This window comes from Osmia bicornis, chromosome 7 (assembly GCF_907164935.1).
Source record: "Osmia bicornis bicornis chromosome 7, iOsmBic2.1, whole genome shotgun sequence".
NCBI classification, from domain to species: domain Eukaryota; kingdom Metazoa; phylum Arthropoda; class Insecta; order Hymenoptera; family Megachilidae; genus Osmia; species Osmia bicornis.
In genome coordinates this window covers 8,284,814-8,308,704 of record NC_060222.1, presented here as the reverse complement: position 1 = coordinate 8,308,704, position 23,891 = coordinate 8,284,814, and the positions used below count along the sequence as shown (strand labels likewise).

The 23,891-nt window shown below is 35.5% G+C and overlaps 2 protein-coding genes across 5 annotated transcripts in view; one reads left to right on the top strand and one right to left on the bottom strand.

Annotated features, from left to right (window-relative positions):
• The window catches only part of LOC114879648 (soluble guanylate cyclase 89Da-like), a 110,003-nt gene that overhangs the window by 74,581 nt on the left and 11,531 nt on the right, over positions 1-23,891 (bottom strand). Inside the window, exon 1 of one of the 4 annotated variants that reach the window (XM_046286581.1) lies at positions 8,465-8,514. The exons of the other annotated variants lie outside the window; for them this stretch is intronic. The gene's annotated coding sequence lies outside the window, so the exon portion shown is untranslated. Of the gene's footprint in view, positions 1-8,464; positions 8,515-23,891 lie in introns of those variants that run through there. 4 annotated transcript variants of the gene reach the window in all.
• LOC123988004 lies at positions 9,697-10,115 on the top strand. Its single transcript, XM_046286583.1, has one exon. It carries the CDS (start codon positions 9,720-9,722, stop codon positions 10,113-10,115), a length of 396 nt encoding a protein of 131 aa, XP_046142539.1. The 5' UTR covers positions 9,697-9,719.

Sequence of the window (23,891 nt, the reverse complement as noted above, 5' to 3'; positions counted from 1 at the left end):
GATGTTACGTTGTGGATGTACACAGAATCTCGTGGCGTATCATCAGCGCGTAGTATAATGCCGTCCCATCAGTTCATGGTTCGTATGCACGTCCAAACTTGCTTAGATGGGGTGTATCGTGAATGAGACGTTGCGATGTTACGATATTACGCTGTTACGCTGTTACGGTGTGGCGTCCACACTTGATACACGACGGAGTTACGTTACTGTGTTCTGTTGCATGTCTGTACCCACCTTTACATCACGTGTGTGAAGTTAGCCAGGCACTTTTTGAATATTGTATTTTTTGAAATTGGGCTGCATTGTGGTACGTTTGTGCCGTATTGTGCTGTAAACCGCAACTCTGTAAGTCAAAGCGTACTCAAGAAAATTAAAAAAAAAAAAAATTTTTGATAGCCCCGCACTTTTCGAATTTTGAGTTTTTCTTCTTTGTGCCGTATTGTGCTATGTTTGTGCTGAATTGTGCCGAAAACGAGAGATCCATAACATCAATAACAATTAAGAAAATAAATAAAAACAAAACTATACTAGCCCCGCACTTTTGCCGAAACAAACATTTTATTTTTTGTAATTTGTGATAACTTGTGCTACGTTGTGCCGTCGATAGAAACTCGATATCTCTATTAAGTTTGAGGATAAAAAATGTTGAATTTTTAGAAATACAAAATTTAATATTCATATAATTTACGAACGGCGACAAATAATCGAATTCTGTAAGTTGTGCTGAATTGTGCTACTTACAATCTGCGAGATACATGCGTTAAAAGTTGATATTAGGTTAAGTGTCAATAAAAATTAAGAAAAAAGGGTGGGGTGATTAAAAAATTTGAGATTTTCAAATTTTCTTTGATTGTGTCGGATTGTGCTAGACTAGCACAACAACTTTTTCTAATGACAAAATTTCGTCAGATCGTCAGATTTCGCAGCACTGGCAAAGTTAGGAATTTGGATGCGTTTAAAAGCTAGATAAGTGCAAGAGTGATTGGGACCCAAACATTGTCTCCCTCGCAACTTCGGTCTGAAAAGTTGTATTGAAGTAGGCAATATAGCAGGTAAAAGAGCAAATGGTCCTCTTTCGAAAACTGTTTGAGGAATTTTCAAATTTATGAAAATTTTGAGCTTATGTAGCTTCGAAGAAATATTAACAATAATTGTAATTTTTTTAATCGAATTTCTCTATCTCTATCGGCTCAGCAAAATTCTTTTTCTTAGCTGTAACAATTAGACAGGAAAGTCTGTTTCTTTAGCTTTAATTCCCTCTTTTCAAACACCTTGTGTGATTTTTTTTTACCGAGTTATTCAAGTTTAAAGTAAACAAATCATTCTCAACTTTCATAACCTGTATTTCGCGAACAGTTCCACTTACAGGAATAAAAAGAAATGCAAATTAAAGGTCAAACAGTCAGCTACGACACCGTATTATCAGATATCATATGGAGACCCTTCCACCCTATTTATTTTTGCATTAACTGACAGCATACAAATCTGCGAAAATGAATCTTGCAAACTAAACGCGGTAAAACCTTCAAAAGGTGATATCCAAGTGGCTCCATTTGATTCCTTAAAGCAGAAACCGTACCCTTCCAAATTCCGTAGGAATTTTTCGATTATAGTGATTTGGTGCAGTGATATGTGCCCATAATTATGAAAGTGGTCTAAGTCAAAATTTGAAAAAAAAAATGAATTTATCACTTATTTCACACGACATGATTTTAAACTAAATTTATTCAATGTAATTTTTACGATATCGTCAAAAATGAACCTTTAGATAGTAGTTGTAATTACAACGTTATACGGAATTCATTTAGTGTTAATTATGAAAGTGGTCTAAGTCAACAATTTAAAGAAATTATATAAACATAACTTGAAAATACCGCGTGGCCCTCTTTGTCGCGTGATTTTGGTTTGATAGAGATGAAAATAAAAAAAGCAAATTAATTATACAATCCTGAACATTACCATGAATTGATCGAAAATTGTAGAAAAAGAAATACATTTTCGATCAAACGAATGTCGCAACCGGATTTTATTTCAACGAAATCACTTGAAAAATCAATAACAAGGAGAGTAAAAAATACCGCGGGCGAATCTGTCTCTTGGCTAAAAATTCAATGGATGAGATTCTTGAAAAATGAACCTTATAAAATGTTTTATAAGACTTCTTTAGATGATTCTGAATTCCAAGTTTTGGATCTTTCACCTAAAAGAGGAAGACCAAAAATATACGAAAATATTCAATTACTTCAATTATACAACACCACTAGACCAGTAACGGAAGAAAAACGTAAAGATCTTATGTGTTTACTACCATACATCCCTCCAGTTTTTCAGGAACATTTTAAAAATCTTAAAAACTCGAAATTATGATAAAAATGGATTACTTTTTAAAAATGATTAATACATGTTTATGAATTATTTCGTTAAAGTTGTTGTTTCAAATAAAAATCACAATTTTTTATTATTTTAAGTCAATTATAGGACATTCAGTTAATTTTGAAAATGGTCTAAGTCAATTCAAGCTTTAAAAACAACATTTTCCCATGAAATTCACACAAAATTTCATATCTATAATAAATTTCCATTAATCAAGACTAATAAAATTATAAATTAAAATGTCGCATAATGTAAAAATATTTTTTAATTTATTCAAATGCGATTCATTAAATATCTCGAAACAAGAAATATATGACTTAGACTACTTTCATAATTATGGACACATATTGCTTGGCAGAACTGGTCTGTAGGAATGCTTTTACGGGATTCGAGTATTCGTCCTTATATGAGAAGATTTGGGGCTGGGTGAGGGCTTATTCGAAAGAGGAAGGTCCAATGCAGTACGGTCAACTCATGATTTCAATCACAGCACTCTTTTAGTGGCCAAAAAATGCTTCGATTCCGCGACTGCATTTTGTCAATTTTTTCCTCTACTTTGGACGCTTATATTACTAAATAACGCCGAAACATGTCCGTGAGTGACGCTGATACGTTGTACGCATGCTCGAAAACAAGGCAGAAAAATGTTAGATGTGTACTCTTACAATGATAGTACAGTAAAACCCTTATTAAGAGACACTTTTTAAGGGATACATAAAAACTAATTATGTCATCATTGTGGGTGCTTCGATTACTCTTTCTTTGATTACTTTCTTTGTAAAAATGTACTGCGCATGTCTATCTCTTACGATTTAGGATTGCGAAGGGTCAAATTTTCCATATGTACGTGTAAAGTAGCAAGCAAAGTACAAATCCCAACAGAAACATCCTGTAAACCGGAGCCAAGTTCTTATGGCCGTTAAAAGTTGTCAGATCAAACTAAATACGGCCAACTTCGTTAGTTTAGAAATACCTCTTGCAATACTGAAAAAAGCTTTTGTCAAAATTAGGTTAAAAGAACGCTATTTAATTTTTGAAGAGTTACATGGAGAGATAAATTATTCAAATTTGGCCGTTACTTAACACCTTCTATGGCCATTGGTTTAAAAAGTAACGGCCAAGTTTGAATAATTTATCTTTCCATGTAACTCTTCAAAAATTAAATAGCGTTCTTATAACCTAATTTTGACAAAAGCTTTTTTCAGTATTGCAAGAGGTATTTCTAAACTAACGAAGTTGGCCGTATTTAGTTTTATCTTACAACTTTTTACGGCCATGAGAACTTGGCTCCTGTTTATAGGATGTTTTTGTTGGGATTTCATCAATGTTTGTTGAGATTTCATCAATTATCAAGTATGATAATTATAATTATTTTTGCAACATAATGTGAAAATATGGGATAAACTTTACCTAGATTATGTAGATTTTACTCTTGGAAATTTGTTTTTTGTAACTATTTTTTCATCCGATTTTGGGCATAAGACGAAAATTGAATCTCCAATTTTCCCTTGAACTTTTTGTGTTATGTATGTTATGCTACTATGTTCCATCCTACGTACCTATTTCGTAATGTTTTTATCAATACAACCCCTTTAAGGTGTAAAATTTCAAACTTTAATAATTATTCCTTTGATTGTTTGTTATGGTGGACCTATGTACCAAATTTCAAGCTTTTAGGTCAATGGGAAGTACCCCAAAGGTTTTGAAGATAGGTCAGTCAGTTAGTCAGTGACAAATTTAGCAATATTTGAGGTCCTATATCTCGGAACCTACTAATGTTGGAAGATTAATGTTTTGTCAATATTGAGACATGATAGCATTTAACAAGTATACGAAATTACACCTTTCCATCTGCCTCCACTGCCGAGCTATAGCTCGAAAGCGAAACCGCTTGAAAACGGCTAAGTTGTTTCGTGTAAAAGGAAGTAGTGCGAGAACTTGGCTGGTGCACTGCCGTGCACCTAGATAAGCTGACAGATACACAAAGAGTAGCAGTACAGTAAACCTCTACATAAACACAGTTGAATACAGTAACACCCTGCTTAATACCTATCATGGAATTGGAGTTTGGGGTGGATGGTGGGCAAAGTCAAATTTATATTTTAACTCATTTATATTGTAACTGATTAATTCCCCGTGCATAGCACGGGACGTTCTACTAGTATTACTAAACATCAACATAATTCCACTGAAACATGAGTTGACCGTACTGCATTGGACCTTCCTCTTTCGAATAAGCCCTCACCCAGCCCCAAATCTTCTCATATAAGGACGAATACTCGAATCCCGTAAACCCCTGTTTAGGCCCATTTTTGCCGATAACACAGTCCAACAAATTTGAACTTTTTTTTGTGATCTGCAATATCCATTACGTGATTCTTATAGGCTTTTGTATGCTGATTACGAATCTACAAACCGTTTTGCTCCTATACGTACAGTTTTTGAGAAACAGGCATTTTTGTAAAAATGTGTGATTGTGAGAAAAAATGAAATATTACATGAAAACTAAAAATGCGAGGAAGTTCAGGTTTATGGCAAAAGATAGGGGAGACTTTCCTCTATACGTCTGTGTGAACAATTATATTTTTTGATGATTTTGAATATTTATAAGTGCTTGTCAAAGTTTGAAAAAGAGGTGCCGAAGGTAGTTTGTACGCGCTATTTTTGTATTCTTATGAAAAATCTTTTATTTAGCAGGAATTTACTATACAGGATTGCATTCTATAAACATTTCTGATGTGGAAACCATTTACAAAAAGTATCGGTATAGTTTGGTATTGGAACAAATGAAGAAAATATCCATCGACAACGTGACTAAGCGGGGGTTCTATAAGGTGTCCTATTCAAAACTTTGAAGATACGACGAGTGCTGTAGCATTGCCGGCCGCCTTCCGGGCGGCCGGAAATTTATCTAGCCTAACCTAACCTACGTATAAATCAAATGTGTTTAATTCCTTGAGAATTAGTAATAAAATATAAAACATAACGTAATGTAACTAAAAAAATGGATTTTACATGGAACACCCTATAGAAACGGAAGCCGATATCGCTATGGTGTGAATGGCTGTTCGACACTTGACGATGACGGTTGCTACAGCGAAGACGGTAGTGTTAGTTGCGTCTGTATAGGAAAAATTCTATGTATTGTACGAAAGTTTTTAATTAATATCTCGGAAACTAATAGGAAACCGAAGATACCACTTTATATTTGGGGTTGCCTCCCCCCTCCCCCTCTCCCTCAAAATCTCATCTTGATCGGCGACCGGTCGTATTCGGAACTTCACCCAAGGTTTGTGCTTACGATCCAAAAGGAATTGGTTCCGGATTCGTCCGGATTAACGTTTTATAGCTAATTTAGTTAGCAATGGTCGTCGAGAAATGCAGCGCTCGTGCTCCGTGCACGTTCGTTTTCGACGGGCCTCCTCTTGAATGCTAGAAACCCCTTTGAAAGAAATGTTTAGATTATAGCCATTTGAAATGTTTATGCTAAGCTGAAGATAAGCCTTCGACTAAATTTTCTGTCTTCTGACTGCATTCAGTTGAAACAGTTCCATCGCAGAGTAGACAGTATAGCAACAGACATTCGAAACAGTTTTTTCAAAGAAACTTTTATATATTTAAATATTATTTACTATTTCATCTTTTGTTTTATTTCTTTAAGTTTTGTTTTGTCTTGTGTATAGTGTAGTATACGTTATATATCTAGTATTACGTATATATGTATATTTTTTTATTCAGTATTTGCTTAAGTGAATTAGTGCAGTTTATATTTAAGTTATATTTTGTTTGATATTCATATTACACTTCATTTTTCTTATATTTGGTAAGTACAAAAATGGCTTTTCTCATACGGACTATTTTCCGCATTAAGTACTTCTTTCTACATTATCCAGACGTATGTTATTATCCGACTTCGAAAAGGAGGAGGATACTCAATTCGATCAGTATATTTTTTTTTTCCTGGCTTTGTTCACCGATTACTCCGAGATGGATGGACCAATCGGAATGAAATCTTTTCGTCTTGTAGGATATGTCTTCCGATTGGTCCCGTTATAAAAACATTTCGCATTTTTTTATTTCGAACGGTTTTCATTATTGCAAAATACGTTCTGGTTCAAGGAATGCACCGATTGCGATGAAAGTTTTCACATTTCGTAGATCATTCCACGATGATTCCATTTCCCAAAATTTATGTAACTTCTTATTGTTAATAACTATTCTTATTATAATAAAAAGCCCATTCTTTAGGGTTACCCTCCAAGGAATATACCGATCGCGATTTTTCAAAGTTGTCCCTGCAAGTAAACTTCGAATACTGCTCGTTCCACTAAAAAGTGTGAAATAAAATAATTTTTAACAAAAAAAAAATCCGACTTCGAAATGCACTAAAAAGTATAAAATAATTTCTATTTCATTTATAGCTGTGGAATACAGATATAAATGAAATAGAAATTATTTTATACTTTTTAGTGCATTTCGAAGTCGAATTTCTTTTTTGTTAAAAATTATTTTATTTAATGAGAATATATATACACATAGGTATTAAATTGTTACTTCATTCTTCGATGGAGACCACGGCAGGACACACCGCACTTTCAAATAAAATTTTGCCTTTTTAGCAATAATTTTATAAAAATCACCTACAGCATCAAAAAGTAGAAGGTTTACGCTTTAAAATGGTAGTTGTTTCGTCAATTTTGGATAAACATTGATGAAGTTATGGCAATTTAAAGATTGAGCCAATTTTAAAATAGTTATGTCTGGCTTTTCGGGCCAAATACCCCACTGTGGAACGATACGAATTTTCCGAACGACCAATGTATAAGTTGTACAAATTATTTAACGATAGTTACCGCTGAATTAAAATAATAAAATGTAATAAAATATGTGGAAAAAGAAATACCAATCACTTACAAGCTTAACATCAAAAACGCATTTCTGTGTGTTTAAAGGTGTTTATTTTTATGTATACTAACGTATTAGTACGTATATGAAAAGCTATTTGGTCCCCCTCATTCATGAGAATTGATTCCTATAATCTAAGTTACCCCTAGGATAATTAATGTTTCTTCTATCATAATGACTTTGGTCACGAAAATTAATATAATTCCAACATTAATGAACCTCCTTGAGACTTAATATTCTAAATGGACACGTAAATTTCTCAAAGCAGATTATTGAAGTTTAATAACCAAATTTTAGTTAAGTACTATATCTAATTAACGTTTTATATTTCATAAAAGAAAATTACAAGGAAAGATAATTGACGTGATTAATTTCTCATTTTTTCTAAACCCATAATTTTTCTTTAATATTCCGTTAATACATAGATATATGAATATTATTAAAGAGAGGTTTTTCAAAATAATTTTATTTTTATTATTAGCTTTTACTTCAGGTTTATTAAGTTATCCGAGCTAAATCATCAGTATATAAAAAAATATATATGAAAATTTTTTGCCAATTATTTGCTATTTTTTGCCGTAAAAAGTAATTTTTTTGCTCCAGCCATTAAAAAGTTACAAAGGGCTAGATAGCTTAATATTAAACCATCTAGCCATTGTAAAAAATAGCATATAATCAAATAAAACAAAATACATGTATAATTTTTAAACGTAAAGGTTTCATAAATATATTAGAAGAATATTTTTTTAAAAGAACAATGTAAAATACAAAATTTAATTAAAATTGAGGTTCCCTCCATGATCCGTTGTCCGAGGGTTAATAAATATCATAAATTCTGTCATTTTAATATGACACATACATAATGTTTAATTGTAAAGTTACATCAACCCGAATGGGTCATTAGCAACCATGCAACTTCAGATTCAGGAACATATTTTGTTCTTATTCAAAAACATTAAAGTTCATTACCACTGCAGACATAGGCACAAGCAGACGAAAGCATGGAACGCAGACACAAAGTAAAACGAAGGTAACTAGATTATACCACACTGGACTAAAATTTAAATTAAGTGGAAAAGATTTACATGTTTCATGAAACTAAGCACATTTTTACATAATTCGATGGTTCTAGTAAGCTCTTTAGTATCTTCATTTACTTGAAATAATAATCTTTCATTTTTCATACCTGGGCACGACATCATGATGTGGTGAATAGAGTTTCTTAAATTACATCTGTTACATATTGGAGAATCTTTTCTTTTGATCAGATATGCGTGGGAAAAATTGGTATGGCCGATTCGTACTCTTGTTAATATAGTTTGCTGCTTCCTATTAAACAAAAAAGCGGGGCTCCTTTCATAGATATTAGCGTGTGAGTTTTTCCAGGCAGTGTTCCAATGATTTTTGATAGCTTTGTAGAGAGATGATAGAATTTCCCTATGAAAAGCTGATATACATAGATTTTGACACTGCTGATCGACAGCCTCTTTAACATTTTGGTCCACTTTCTCGTTCCCTCTTACTCCTAGATGGGATGGGACCTATCCAATAAGGATCTCTGTAGCTTTATTGTTTGATAAAATTACATTATACACGTATGTCTCAATAATTTGTTTAATGATTGAATTTTCTAAGTTGATAGTTCCTAAAGCTGCAAGAGTATTCTTGGAATCTGTGTAAATAACGTATTTGCTATCTTTATTATTGACTTCATCTATGTATTTCAGTGCTTCTAATACTGCATATGCTTCGTAGGAAAAAATTGAGAAAAAAGTTGGGAGTTTCCACCACATATCTCCGTCAGGAGTCATAATTCCTCAACCAGTTCCATGCTTGGTTTTATACCCATCACTATAGATTTGTATGTAGTCAAAATGTCGGCTGATGCTTTCCAGAAATAAGGATTTTAGGAAATCTTGGTTTTCATTTTTCTTTGAAGAATGGTCGAAGATTATTTGTCTCGGAATCTTCAAAAACCAGAGTGGTGTTTTGAATTCTTCACGTGGAAATGTGTCGACTAATGACATATTTAACTCCTTATACGAATAATACGAATGTTTATTGATTTTGGTAATTCAGCTTTTCGGTTTAAGAGATTAATAAATTTATTTGATAAAATAATTTTTAACAAAAAATAAATCCGACTTCAAAATTCTAAAACCAGCTAAAAAGTGTAAAATAATTTATATTTCATTTATACAACTACGTAACAATTATTAATAAAACTTGCTGCATTAAGGGGTAACACCACTGTTTCGAAAAATCAATTTTTTTTTTATTGGCTTAACAGATGTCTTGAACCTTATAGAATATGGGGCAAAAGCGTTATTACCTGAAAGAAATTTGTTTCCTTGAAATTTCGAGATCTTTCCCAAGCGCGTCGGACTGCTTCGAAACGATTACCGGTGTCAAATTAATCCCTGTTGGGAAGGTAAAACCTAATGTCCTACTTTTTGATTTCTAACTTCTCTAATACACAATGGATGTCTTTAGAAAATAGCAACGAAAGCTTTAATGCTACCGTTTGGAATTTGGCTCCAGAATCTTATTCAAGCGGCAAAAAAGTCTTGAAAATAGCGACTGATATTGCTGTGTGCAATTTTAATGATGGCCTGACAAACATTCTCCGAATTATGAAAGCTTTGAAGATGGATATTGGTGTCCAATCATACAATTTTTGTCTGGAAGCCGACGCTGAGCGGATCAACCACGCCGAGCGCTCTTCGACAGATGCGGCAAAAGTGGCACGCTCTACCTTACAATCTTCGAGGAAAGAGAATGAGGAAGAATATTTAAACATGGAAGGACAGCTTTATGTTCCTGGGATAGCAGATTAATGATAAAAAATTTAAAACAGTTGAATTTTTCATTTCTTCATGTGTGTAACACATTTCAAAACTTTAAACGCGTTTTTCTCGAAACACGATTTTTCAAAACGGCACGCAGCATAACTCGAACAATTTTCATTCTTTTCATTCGAATTTTTAACAATATCTTTAAAATAACATTTCGAAGTGAAATACGTACGGGATTTTCGATAAGTTCATTTAAACAATACTTATTAACAAATGATTGTCCTCTTTTTAGAGAAAATTGAACGCTTTTTATTCAAATACTCACCAATCACACAAAAGTCAATATTTTTAAAATCCCCTACGTATTTCACTAGCTATAAGCATGTAGATTAAGTGATATTTTTTTCTTTCTCCTAGATTCAAATTTGCATTAGCTACACTGCGTGCCGCAGAGCGCTGAAAATTAAACATGCCTTGCTAGAATGGCTTCAGTGCCGCCATTTTTTAATATTTCTCAATTAAAATTTTTTTTTTAATACCTAAATATATGCTTAATAACTGCCCCCAATATTATTATTCTATTACCTTTCCTTCCATCCAAGAAAAATTGCCAAAAGAACGCTTTTTTTCGAGCTGTTACAGTGGTGTTACCCCTTAACAAAATGCGCTAAAAGGTATGAAATAATGTCTATTTCATTTATACCAGTATTCCACAGCTATTAATCAAATCTATTTAATCGTTAATAAGATACCAAATACATTTCAAAGTTTTCGGAGGCGGCGCAAAATAAAAAACTTTTCGGTAATTATTGAGATTAGGTTACACCTCACCGATTTTGATGAAATTTAAATATGTTGTAAAATTAGATATTTTGAACAACTTTTTCTTATACACATAACCGCCGCTCGATCTTAGTTTTCGAGATATTTTCGAAAAACTGTTGAAACTAACACATTGAATTCTGTGTCCGTGACAACGTACGCATTAGTATGGGATCGCCGCTTTTCTACTGTTTTTGCAGGCAGCAGCACGGCGACCAACATCAATATTAATATACATATATTACGGGTGAGCTTAAAAATTAAATTTAACTAATTTTCATGATTTTGAATCTCAGCATATGTGTCTGGTCGCCTGATGGCGACCAAAATATCACTTTACCCTAACCTAACTTAATTCACTGATTAGGTAGAGTAGATTGGGTTAGGTTAGGCTATATTAAATTCAAAGTTGCCATCATAGCTACGATACATTGAAATTATGAATGCAGAAGTGCACAAGGTATATATTGGTCATCGGTCGCCGTGCTTTTGCCTGCAAAAACAGTAGAAAAGCGGCGATCCCATACTAATGCGTACGTTGTCACGGACGCACACGGATGGTCACAATTCAATGTGTTAGTTTCGACAGTTTTTTGAAAATATCTCGAAAACTAAGGCCGAGCGGCGGTTATATGTATAGGAAAAAGTTGTTCAAAATGTTGAGGTTTACAATATATTTAAATTCCATCCAAATCGCTGAGGTATAACCTAATCTCACAATCAGTAATTACCTAAACAATATTCAACGGGAATCTAGAGAGATTTTTAATACCGTGTGTGATTCCCCTCTACAGCTTACTTTTTATTTTGCAATCATATAATTTTTTCTTTGAAAAATAATAGGAATTTCATTGTATCGTGTATCTTTACTATGTCATCATCGCTTATCAGTTATCGTACGTCATATATTTCTGTCCACTATTTATATGATCCTCAAATAAGATGCAAGCTGTAGAGGGGCATCACACACGTTAATAAAAATCTCTCTAGACCTAGTGAGCTGCGCGAGTACAGCCGACTCTAGTAAGTACTAGCCGTCCTGAAGTAAAAATGGCAACACCGTGGTAGTCAGGTCTGACGAGAATATATCAGCACCTACCCTACTCTATCTGCCTCCCGGACTCCCAGCCAATCAACGTCATCAGACTCCCGGCTACTCTCTGGCCTTCACATGACCTCTTTGGTTTCGTTCCAATAATTTCGCTTGTTTCAAGGATTTTATTAACTTATATACACGTTTATCAATTCTTAAATGTTTCAATTTGATCCAAAGATGGTTTCATTTTGCTTCATACCTAAATTTTTATCCGACTTCGAAAAGGAGGAGGATACTCAATATGATCAGTATATATATATATATTTTTTTTTTTCTGCCTTTGTTCGCCGATTACTCCGAGCCGGATGGACCAATCGGAGCGAAACTTTGTGCATCTTATAGAGTATAACTCCCCATTGGTCCTGTAAAAAAATATATTGCATTTTTTCATTTCTGACGACTTTTATTTCTTAATGTATGTTCGCCGATTACTCTGAGACGGATGGATTAATCGGAGCGAAACCTTTTGCATCTTGTAGAGTATGTCTCCCGATTGGTCCCGTCAAAAAGACATTTTGTATTTTTTCATTGCCAAGGATTATTATTGCAAAAAGCAGAAAGTTTCTAATCTCAACATAGGTTGATTTCAATGACCCTTTAATATGTTGTCAGGGGCATGATGCTGAAGAACTTTTTCGATGCATAATCAACTTTAGTTTCCGAGATATTCGTGAAAAACTATTGTTACTACTACATTGAATTCTACGTATGCCTACGTGTATTCTACCGCCTTCTCTGGCGGTGTATGGGTCAGAATGCAATCGCCTGTCTCTACTGTTTCTATAGACATATCGCGTCGACCAAAAACCAGTATACAGGTAAGTCTCGATTAATGCTAGTTCACATAGTGCGATATTCGGTTTAGTGCGAATTTTAAAATGATACCAGGTCGCACTTAATGCGAACAAAAATTCAGTTAATACGAGGTTTGCGAGACATTTTTCGATCCAGACATGGATCGAAGCATGCAAGTTAACAGAGACTCGGATAAAATACTGCGGGTTTAACATCACATATACGGAGATATGAAAAAGCAGAAGAAAGTGCAATCAACACTGTTAAAATACTTTTAAAAATAATAAACATGCTTATACTATTATAATTTAATGATATACGTATGAAAGGTATATTTCAAAATTTGTATCGTATATTTTCTTTAACTAAGAACCAATTCCTATATTCCAAATATTCGATTAGTACGAATTCAAATAATGTGAACAATTTCTGGGATTTATTACTCGCACTAATTGAGACCTACCTGTACATATATAATAACTATTGTTATTGCAAACTCCTATTCTTTAGCACTAGTCTGCAAGGAATGTACCGATCGCTATGAAACCTTTCACATCTAATCGGAGATATTTTCGCGATGATTCCAATTGTAAAAATTTGTGGAATTTGTTATTGTTAATAACTATTGTTATAGCAAAAAGCTTATTTCTTGGTGTTACTTTGCAAGAAATGAACTAATCGCGATGGAACCGTTTGTAACGGGCAATGTGTTTAACGTGGGCATTTTGTAAAATGACCGGGCATTGTGTAGAAAAGACATTGTGCAAAATGTCCGTAACAAGTTTCGGTCAATCTATAAAATGTCCGATCATTATACAGAATACCTAGAGGGTGGTGGTCAATGTATCGAAACCTTCTTCTTACATAGATGTGATAGGTTAGATCAAGCTCCATATACAGGGTGTTCGACAACACGTGGGCAATATTTTAAGGGGTGATTCTAGGGATCAAAATAAGACGAAAATCAAGAATAACGAAATAGCGTTTACATCTTTGTTTTCCAGTTATTAACGTTTAAAAATTCGAGTAAAAAGCGCCAGAAACCTGCAATCCGCTCAGCACCGACGACCGAACATCAGGTCAGCAGGGGTCGGTACAGTCATAACCAAGAATCGAAGCCGAATGCTGCTGTACCGAGAAACAGAATAGCACGAGGTAAGTTTCTACTATTCAACGATTCTTGGTTATGACTGTACCGACCCCTGCTGACCTGACGTTCGGTCGTCGGTGCTGAACGGATTGCAGGTTTCTGGCGCTTTTTACTCGAATTTCTAAACGTTAATAACTGGAAAACAAAGCCGTAAACGCTATTTTGTTATTCTTGATTTTCGTCTTATTTTGATCCCTAGAATCACCCCTTAAATTTTGCCCACCTGTTGTCGAACACCCTGTATAAATCCGTAAGGCGGCGTAAGGCGGCCGGCAACACTTTCCTAAGACAATAGTAGTGTTTTGTTGAAGTCCACAAGGTATGTGGAAACGGTAATGTTACGCCGCAAATCAGATATATTTAATGCCTTTAGAAATTACAAGCGTCGAGTAGAAAAGGAAACCGGTTGCCAGATTAAACGATTACGTACTAATAATGCGAAGGAATATTTGTCAATTGAGTTTTCGAAGTTTTTAGAAGAGGAAGGAATCGCCCACCAACTAACTGTGCAATACACGCCGCAGCAGAATGGAGTAGCCGAACGCGCTAATCGGACCATCGTAGAAATGGCAAGGTGCATCTTAATGCAAGCGAACCTGTCGGACACACTGTGGGGTGAGGCCGTAAACGCAGCAACATATATAAGGAATAGATGTCCAACAAAGGTATTGGGCAATTCCACCCCATTGGAAACATGGTCGAACAGGAAGCCATACGTGGGATTTCTCAGGATAATCGGAAGCAAGGTGATAGCACTGAATAAAAGAAATAAGCGGGGAAAGTTCGAGCCAAAAAGTGACGTATACACTTTAGTTGGTTATGACAACGCGTCAAAAGCATATAGACTTTGGAAGCCACATACCAAAATAGTAATTAAAGCCCGCGACGTAAAATTCATCGGAATTGTAGAACTGAATGAAAAATCAACGCACAATCTGTTTACCAACCCGCTGGATCTATACGGGTCACACGCAGATCAAACTAATGAAAAGGACGACAACGAAGATCTCTCTAACGAGGAAGACACAAAAGAAGAATGTCCCAACGTAGAAGACAATGAAGAAGGATGTCTCAGTGAAGAAGACGACAAAGGATCTGTGAAGATAGACGAGGACCCAAGAAATGAGTGACAAACTGTGAAACGTGGACGTGGAAGACCGAGAATCCAAAGAACAGGTAAAGTAGGAAGACCAAGGAAACTCTTGAAAACGATTGCAGGAACGCCTGAAGACCCAACAGACGTGGATGAAGCATTGAAGCGAGAGGACTCCGATTACTGACTAGAGGCGATGGAAGTGGAACACGACACAGCACATGGAAATTGGTTCCGAGACCAAAGGATAAGAATGTTCTCACAAACAAATGGGTATTCAAAACAAAAGACCGTGAGTACGGTCACGTATTATACAAAGCTAGACTTGTAGCACGCGGCCATACCCAACGAAAAGGACTATGAGGAGGTGTTTGCTCCGGTTGGCCGGTATGAAATCATAAGGACACTCCTAGCGATGGCTGTAAATGAAGGAATGTACGTCTACCACATGGATGTAGTATCGGCGTACGTTCAAGGTGGGCTAGCTGACGAAACGTACATGAAACAACCCGAATTGTTTGTGAAGCGTGGTGATGAGGACAAGGTATGTAAGTTGTTAAAGCCTTTATATGGCCTCAAGAAGTTGGGTCGTGAGTGGTATAAGAAGTTGGATAAAAACATCACAGCACATGGCGCACGATGCATGGAAGTAAATCCATGCGTATACGTATATGGAAGTCAGGAAGACCGAGTGATTATGATTATTTAAGTCGACGACCTGCTGCTAGCGTCAAAGAGCATGAAGAAACTTAATGAAGTGAAATCCTCGCTAAAACGGGAATTCGAGATGACGGACATGGGACCTGTTAAGAATATCCTAGGTATAAATATTAAAAGAGATGGAGACATTGGTAAGATCACAAGAAGAGACATGGAGAAAAGACCATACAGAGAACTTTAACTCAACGAGTCGATTTAACTCAAACCCAGGAAAAGCACATTAGGACTTGGCGAAAAGAATACTCAGGTATCTGAAAGCTACCTCGAACTATGCAATAAATTACCAAAAGAACAACGAAAAACTCGTAGCGTATTCGGACTCCGACTGGGGAGGCGATGCGAACGATCGCAAATCGTGCACCGGTAACTTGTTAATATTGGCCGGTGGACCAGTTAGCTGGAAATCGAAGAAGCAAAAGTCAGTATCACTATCAACAATCGAAGCGAAATACGCAACATTAGCGGAAGTAACTAAAGAGGTAGTGTACACGAAAAGACTGTTAACTCACATGGGATTTAAAGACTATGCAAAAGCTCCCATCACGGTGTTATGCGACAATCAGATCGTCATAGAGGTAAAGAAAAACGCTACATTTCACAACCGGAGCAAGCATATAGACATTGGCTATCATTACACGCGTGAGATCGCCGAAAGGGGTGAGATAAAAGTTACTTATGTAAAAAGTGAAAATATGATGGCGGATATTTTTACGAAACCCTTGCCTAGACTTAAGCATTTCAAACATATATGTACGTTAGGGTTAAGGGGGTAGACACGGGTAATGCAGCGAGGTGACATTACCGGCAAAAATGGGCCTAAAAAGGGGTTTACGGGAATACACTTTTCGTCCTTATATGAGAAGATTTGGGGATGGGTGAGGGCTCATTCGAAAGAGGAAGGTTCAATGCAGGGCGGTCTGGTCATGGTTCAACGAGATTGTGTCGATATTTAATAATATGAGTGTCCAAAGTAGAGGAAGAATCAACAAAATACATCCGCAGATTCCAAATATTTTTTAGGTCACTAAAACAGTTCTGTAACTCAAACGGTGACCAGATCGCCCTGCATTGAACCTTCCTCTTTCAAATGAACCCTTATTTAGATCAAAATCTTCTCATATAAGGACGAAAAGTGTATTCCCGTAAAAGCATTCCCAAAGACGAGTTCCGCCATTATCTGGATACTACAGAGCAAGTTACGTGACAAATTTAGTTCAGCTAGTAGTTATAAGGTGGCGTCTAAGTAGAAAGGCTGTCGATTTGGAATCGTAGTCAGAATCAAGCGTTAGCTTGATTACGTCACTTGAACTGTGCTGCGAAGGCAAGCGAAAAAGGCAACATCGCCCGAATGCTGAGTGAGACGCACTACAGTCATGCTGTCCTTCTCTCATTCTGAATGTTGAGATTGTCCCTTTTCGCTAAGTTTTGACTGCCGCCGCCCGCCTGGATTTTTCACAGCGCCCCATAACAAACCTCGCCCCATTCAAACTATGTCGTGTTTGGTATCATTTTAATCAGAAAAATTTCACCAATGCGCTAGTAAAAGTTTCAGTAAAAAACAGTCAAAAATAAAAAAGTTTTATAATTGAATTAGTATTAGTCACACCGATACGTTTCGGCTCTTTCCTTTGATCATCGGACCTCTCTCTTTCGGCCACTGTCTGTCCCTTTCTACGTTCACGCTTGGCTGGTCGTCGCGTGTAACCCGAGATTCGACATCTCGCTTGGATAAATGCAACCACTGGGTCCCAATCTTGGTTGCATTTATCCAGGTTTTACTGTATTCAGCTTTTACTGGATAGACGCAAGGTCCCTCCATTTATTAGTTCTAATAGTACCATAGTACTTTTTTATGCAGAATGTTTCAAGGAGTTGACACAAGTAAAAAAAAAATGCAATTCCATTTAAATAAAAAGTGGATTTGCATTTTTTGAGTGCATTGTTGCATTCACGAAAAAAATGAAATCACAGGAAAATAGACATTATCATACCATTGAACTTTTACATAAACAGCTTTTTCCTATCTCTTACCAAATTCAAGATATAACCCGTCCCAATTGCATGACGTATCCTGTATACTTTTATTAATTAAGAAACATTTATTTAAAAAAGTTAATAACTTTTTCTAAAAATAATTCTCAGATTGCACGTTCCTTCAGTTCCTCAGAGTAGGTATATATTTTTCAGCAGCGAGGAGTGCTACGGTGCACTATGTAAAACCCACGCGTTTGGTCAGTCAGAATTTATTGGAGCGGGACAATTCTATCATTTGGGTTGAAAGAAGGATAGCATGATCACCGTACATCTCACTCTAAACGCGCGCCAATGTTTCGCTTTCGTTCTTCAGGCGTATCGTCGCGATGCCACTGTCGAGATAAGCGTTTGAATGAGTTTGTAAAAATACTTGAGGCGCTGTTGCCTTCCTAGATCGTGTTGCGCGCACGCTAGCTGAGAATTAAACCTTTCAAGTTCGTAACAAAACACGCAAGTGGCTCCACCAGGCCCAACGAAAAAACTACTGTAATACCGACGCACAGTGGCGAATTTCACGAAAATTGTGGACAAAAGTAAAAAATTTTTTTGCTCATTTTAAAAATCTATGTAATGTACTTCATTTGTGAACTATCAGAGTATATTTGGTAAATATTTAGAATAAGGGAGCCACCTCCGATTTCGATCACCTTGAAATATGTTGTCAAGGTCGTCATTCTGAACAACTTTTTCCTATACACATAATAATCGGACTCTTTTAGTTTTCGAGATATTTGAAAGAATAACGAGCTTTACTATCAATATTTCCAAGAGTGAATAAATTGCAAGTAGGATCCTCTCTATTGTTTTGGGGGGCCTCGCCCCCCAAACACTCCCGCCCCCGCGACGACAATAATCCCAAACCCCTTTGGGACGAACTTAATTACTTCGAAAACATATACAGGGTGAGAAAAAATTCCGGGACCGGTGAAATATCTCGAAAACAAGACATTTTAGGAAAAAATATTTAATACATAAATTGTAGAGTGTCAATAGATGCATCAAACGGTGGTACGTACTTGACCTTGAGCGTAAGTATGGAGGAGCTATCCAGGTCAAGTTAAAAATTTTAAATGGAAACACCCACTTTTTATTTAATATTCTTGTAGCTGACATCGAGAGCTTTTCAAAACACTTCCATGAGCTTCTTTCGGTTGAGTACTTTTCAATATATGAGTCGATAAAGTTCAAGTACCGTCGGCATTAGTAGTACAGTCTAATGCTAAATGTCAAGTTCACTGATAACTTTGGACATTGAATCAACGACTTTAGTAAAAAACATAAACAAGATATATGTATATATACACACAAGGCACTCTATTGAACGCAAAATGCTGTCGAAAATTTATGTAGCCTTAAGATAACTATTTTCTCAAATATCTCTAAAACTAAAAGAGTTCGATTATTATGTGTATAGAAAAAAGTTGTTCAGAATAACGCCCTTGACAACATATTTCAAGGTGATCGAAATCGGAGGTGGCTCCCTTATTCTAAATATTTACCAAATAATAATACGAGACCTGTACATTTTTTTTATACCTTTACTAAAATAGTTGTTCATCAATCGAGATCAAGCGGCCTACATTTTTTTAAAAGAAACTTTGAACATTAATGAACTAGTTTCTGCGTAATTTAGTTGCGATAAATTGCGATCTTATGAGTTATCATGATTTGTTTATTAACCGCCCGGCTAATGGTGCAGTACGTTTATGACATAGAGCGTCGAGTACGGCGCTTTACCGGTGCCGAATTCTTATTCTTTCAATTTAAAGGTCTTAGCAATTCGATGATTGATATGTTTATATAACTAATGCTACATTTATAGCACGGAATTCTTTCTCACCTGAGACACACGCACGGACCAGTCAAGTTATAAAAGTATTTAGCACTGCTTTTTGCAGCTGTTTACAGAAATTCCCTTTCTTCTTTCACTCAACTTTTCAGGGGAGGAAAGTTAGATACGCACAGTGACGAATTTGCCCGAAATCGTGGAGAAAATTGACATTTAAAATTGTAAGGTAAATTAATGAAATAAATTACAATATTACAGTTGTGGAAGGATAATAATATACCTTTTTAATGAAAAATATTGTATTTTTATATAGTGTGACTTTAAACTTTTTTATACGTGTAATATTAAAAAAATGAAAAGAAACGCACAATATAATACATATATACATTATATACAAAACAGATAATATTTACTAATAAACATACATATACATAAATTTTTCTCAGTTACTTTCCTGTTCATCTTCTTTTACTACTTCTTCTTCCTCTTCTTCTTTTTAGAAGAAGAAGAAGTAGAAGATGAACAGGAAAGTAACTTAGAATAATTTATGTATATACCTAAGTATGTTTATCAGTAAATATTATCTATTTTATATATATTAATGTATATATGTATTATATTGTGCATTTCTTTTCATTTTTTTAATATTACACGTATAAAAAAAGATGTGCCATTCTAATTAACAATTTAAATGTAACTTTCAAGTCACACTATATAAAAATAAAATATTTTTCATTAGAAAAGTATATTATTATCCTTCCGCAATTATAATATTGTAATTTATTTGATTAATTTACCTCACATTTTAAGATATTAATTTTGTCCACGATTTCGGGCAAATTCGCCACTGTGCGACGTCCCGAATCGGTGACGTCATGTGCTGTGTCTACCCCCTTAAGCAACGAAATTTAAGTTTGGAAACCAATATCGATAGAGGGGGTGTTGGATCGGTGAGATCGATGTCGGTCTACTTTGTGGGTCGATGTTTGCATGAATGTTTTTGCATGGCGATACTGAAGCTCCTGGCGGTGATTCTTTTGTTCTATGCTATTCTAGTTGAGATCGATTTATATTATCCGTTCAGACACGGGCCGTTTCCGATCAGTTAGGTTCCGACAATAACGATGTAGTATTTATATTACAGTATTGCCACGAAATAAGCAAGTGGCTCGGGACCGAACCGTTGCTTATTTCGAGGGAGGTAGCTACAGTAAAACCTGGATAAATGCAACCACTGGGTCCCAATGTTGGTTGCATTTATCCAAGCGAGGTGTCGAATCTCGGATTACACGCGACGACCAGCCAAGCGTGAACGTAGAAAGAGACAGACAGTGGCGGAAAGAGAGAGGTCCGATGATCAAAGGAAAGAGCCGAAACGTATCGGTGTGACTAATACTAATTGAAGTATAAAACTTTTTTATTTTTTACTTTTTTTTATTGAAACTTTTACTAACACATTGGTGAAATTTTTCTGATTAAAATGGTACCAAACACGATATAGTTTCAATTATAATTACTTGCTAAAATTGATGTTAAAGGTTGGCGAAAAGCAACAGAGATCGAAATCAAAACCAGTCGCGGTGTTGGCTCTGGTTTCAAAGGTTTCATTTATCCAAGCACGGTGGCGATTCTGGGCATTTAATGTTGCATTTATCCAAGCGAGGTGTCGATTCTGGGCATTTAATGTTGCATTTATCCAAGCGAAGTGTCGATTCTGGGCATTTAATGTTGCATTTATCCAACCGAGGTGTCGATTCTGCGTCTGTACACATGTTTTCTATTCAGCCGACATGCCGACTCTGTGTCCATACACATGTTTTCTATTCAGCCGACATGCCGATTCTGTGTCTGTACACATCTTTTGTATTCAGCCGACATCATTTATATTCAGTCGTGGTGTCAATTCTATGTTGTTTATTCTATTACTATTGTTTATAAATATAATTCAAACTATATCGTGTTTGGTGTCATTTTAATCAGAAAAATCTCACAAATGCGTTAGTAAAAGTTTCATTAAGAAAAAGTTAAAAATAAAAAAGTTTTATCGTTCAATTAGTATTAGTCACACCGATATTACGGTCGGATCATATTACACGGTTTCCTCGTCGAGCGGCTCGGTTCGCCTAGGGGGATCCCCCCAAGTGGAGGGGATAGCGATGTTGCACTTATCCAAGCATTCTTTCGTTGCATTTATCCAGGTTTTACTGTATTCGGCTAGACTTTGTTCTCGAAACGGGACGATAGAGAACGCGAGAAACGAGTGGGAGATCCGAGGTAGCGGCAAATCATATAGTGATCGGCCGAGCAGCGATGTTATTTTTTGAACAAGGATAGAAAGCATTATATACATATATTCCATCCTTCTTCTACTAACCGTTGTCACTGCTCAGTCGAGCGTGAAATTTATTACCCTAAACATCGGCTTCGCGCTTTCATGGATCTCTCACTCATTTCTCGTACCTCTCACTTTGCGGGCAACTTCAAACAAAGAAGAGGGGATAGCGACTTGCTTATTTCGAAGTCGAGACCACTTGCTTATTACGAGACAATACTGTATCAGTTCACGTCCGACAACGACAGGCAGCGTACGTTAATCGCCATCGTTCGAAAATGTTTTCGCATTTATCTTTAAAAGATTTGTGCTGCATAGCCTTACTATTAGATGAAGAGGAAGAAAATAAGAAAAGAAAGCGACGTTTTGGCACCCATAAAATGTTAAAAATAAGAAAGATTAGTGGAGAATATTGAACGTTATTTCGACAATTAATGGACATCCTTTTTATAATTGTCACTATAATTTTTATCTTCTTGATTATACAAAAGTATAATGCCTCACTAACTCTATTAACTTTTCGTTCTGTATTATTATAATATATTGCTCACACCACGTCTGTTCTATCGTCAGATTTTGTCTGAACCAAATGCATATCATACGACAGCGTCCGTTCGGTCGCATTTCGATTGTTTCAGTCACGTATCGCTTCAGTCAAATTATTCTTTTCGAGAATGTCGGTCGTCTTATGTCTGAAACGGAACGCGTCTGAACCGATCCATCACGGTATGTATATGTGCCGTTCAGTGCACACATCGATTAACTCCATAAAACAAAAAGTTGAGAAATGCGATGAAGTAATGTATATTGTTTTTTAAAATTCCTGTTATAATATAAATTCAAATATACATATAATGTAGAATGCATAAATACAGATATAGCTTTCATCTAACGGTATATAAAATTAATAAGAAAGAATAGCCAAAAAATAATCGTCAGTAATGTTACAGTTTTTATGTGACTGGTGGAGTTAATCGATTTGGCAACTGAAAAAAGTAATAAAGTTAAATTCAGTCTTTAAATTTTTAAGTTTTTTATTACAGAAAAAGTTAGTTATTATATATTTTTATTACAGCTTTTCCATAAAAATGAATGTTGACAGTTCTGTTATAATATATTTTTTGTGATTAATTCATAGCAGCTTTATTTTAGCAGCATTATTCTTTGGGATAATTCAGCAATATTATAAATAATGTCTTCTTCATCAGCTGTATGTGAGGATTCGTCATTTCGATTTGTTGTCAAGTTTTTCTAGTAATCATGTTTAACAGGAGGAATGAATTTTAGCAGGTCCATCATGTCTCTCCATTTTTCCCGTGTCACAGTTCTACCTTTAGGATATAATAAAGGCTGATCTATATTTTTCACACTTTGCGGTCTACCTACTACAGATTTTTTTATATTAATGGCTTTAAATTCTGTATCTTCATTATAGTCACATTTGGACCTTTCTAACTTTATCCAGCGTATTTTAAGCCAATTTACTGGACTTTGCATTGCGCTTCTTTTTATCTGTTTGCCGATGCAATTTTATTACCAATATTATTGAGAGGGAGAAAGCATCTTCGGCTGTTTAAAAACAAAAAAGCGTTGATGCACGGCCGGAACAGATACAGCGTTACTGAAACGATTTACATTAGAGTATGGAGTTAATCAAAATGGCTTCTGAAATAAATTACTTATTATTCAATGGCCAAAAAAAATTTGCCATTTAATGGTGCTAATCTTTATTATTCAGGAAAGTTATTATAAATATAAAAAGTTATGACTATACCAAGTGCTTTGACACTTAAATTTAAGATTTTTCAAAAAGTGGAGTTAATCGATGTGTGCACTGAGCGGCTCATATAAACACTCGTATTCAATAACACAGAACAATATTTGTCGGAACCTAACTGATCGGAAACGGCCCGTGTCTGAACGGATAATATAAATCGACCTTTGATCGGGGACGCCATGTGCAAGCGTGTTGTGCGTAATACATGTG

Coding starts and splice junctions, on each gene's coding strand:
- LOC123988004 (XM_046286583.1), top strand. CDS start 9,720: ATGTCCTACTTTTTGATTTCTAACTTCTCTAATACACAATGGATGTCT.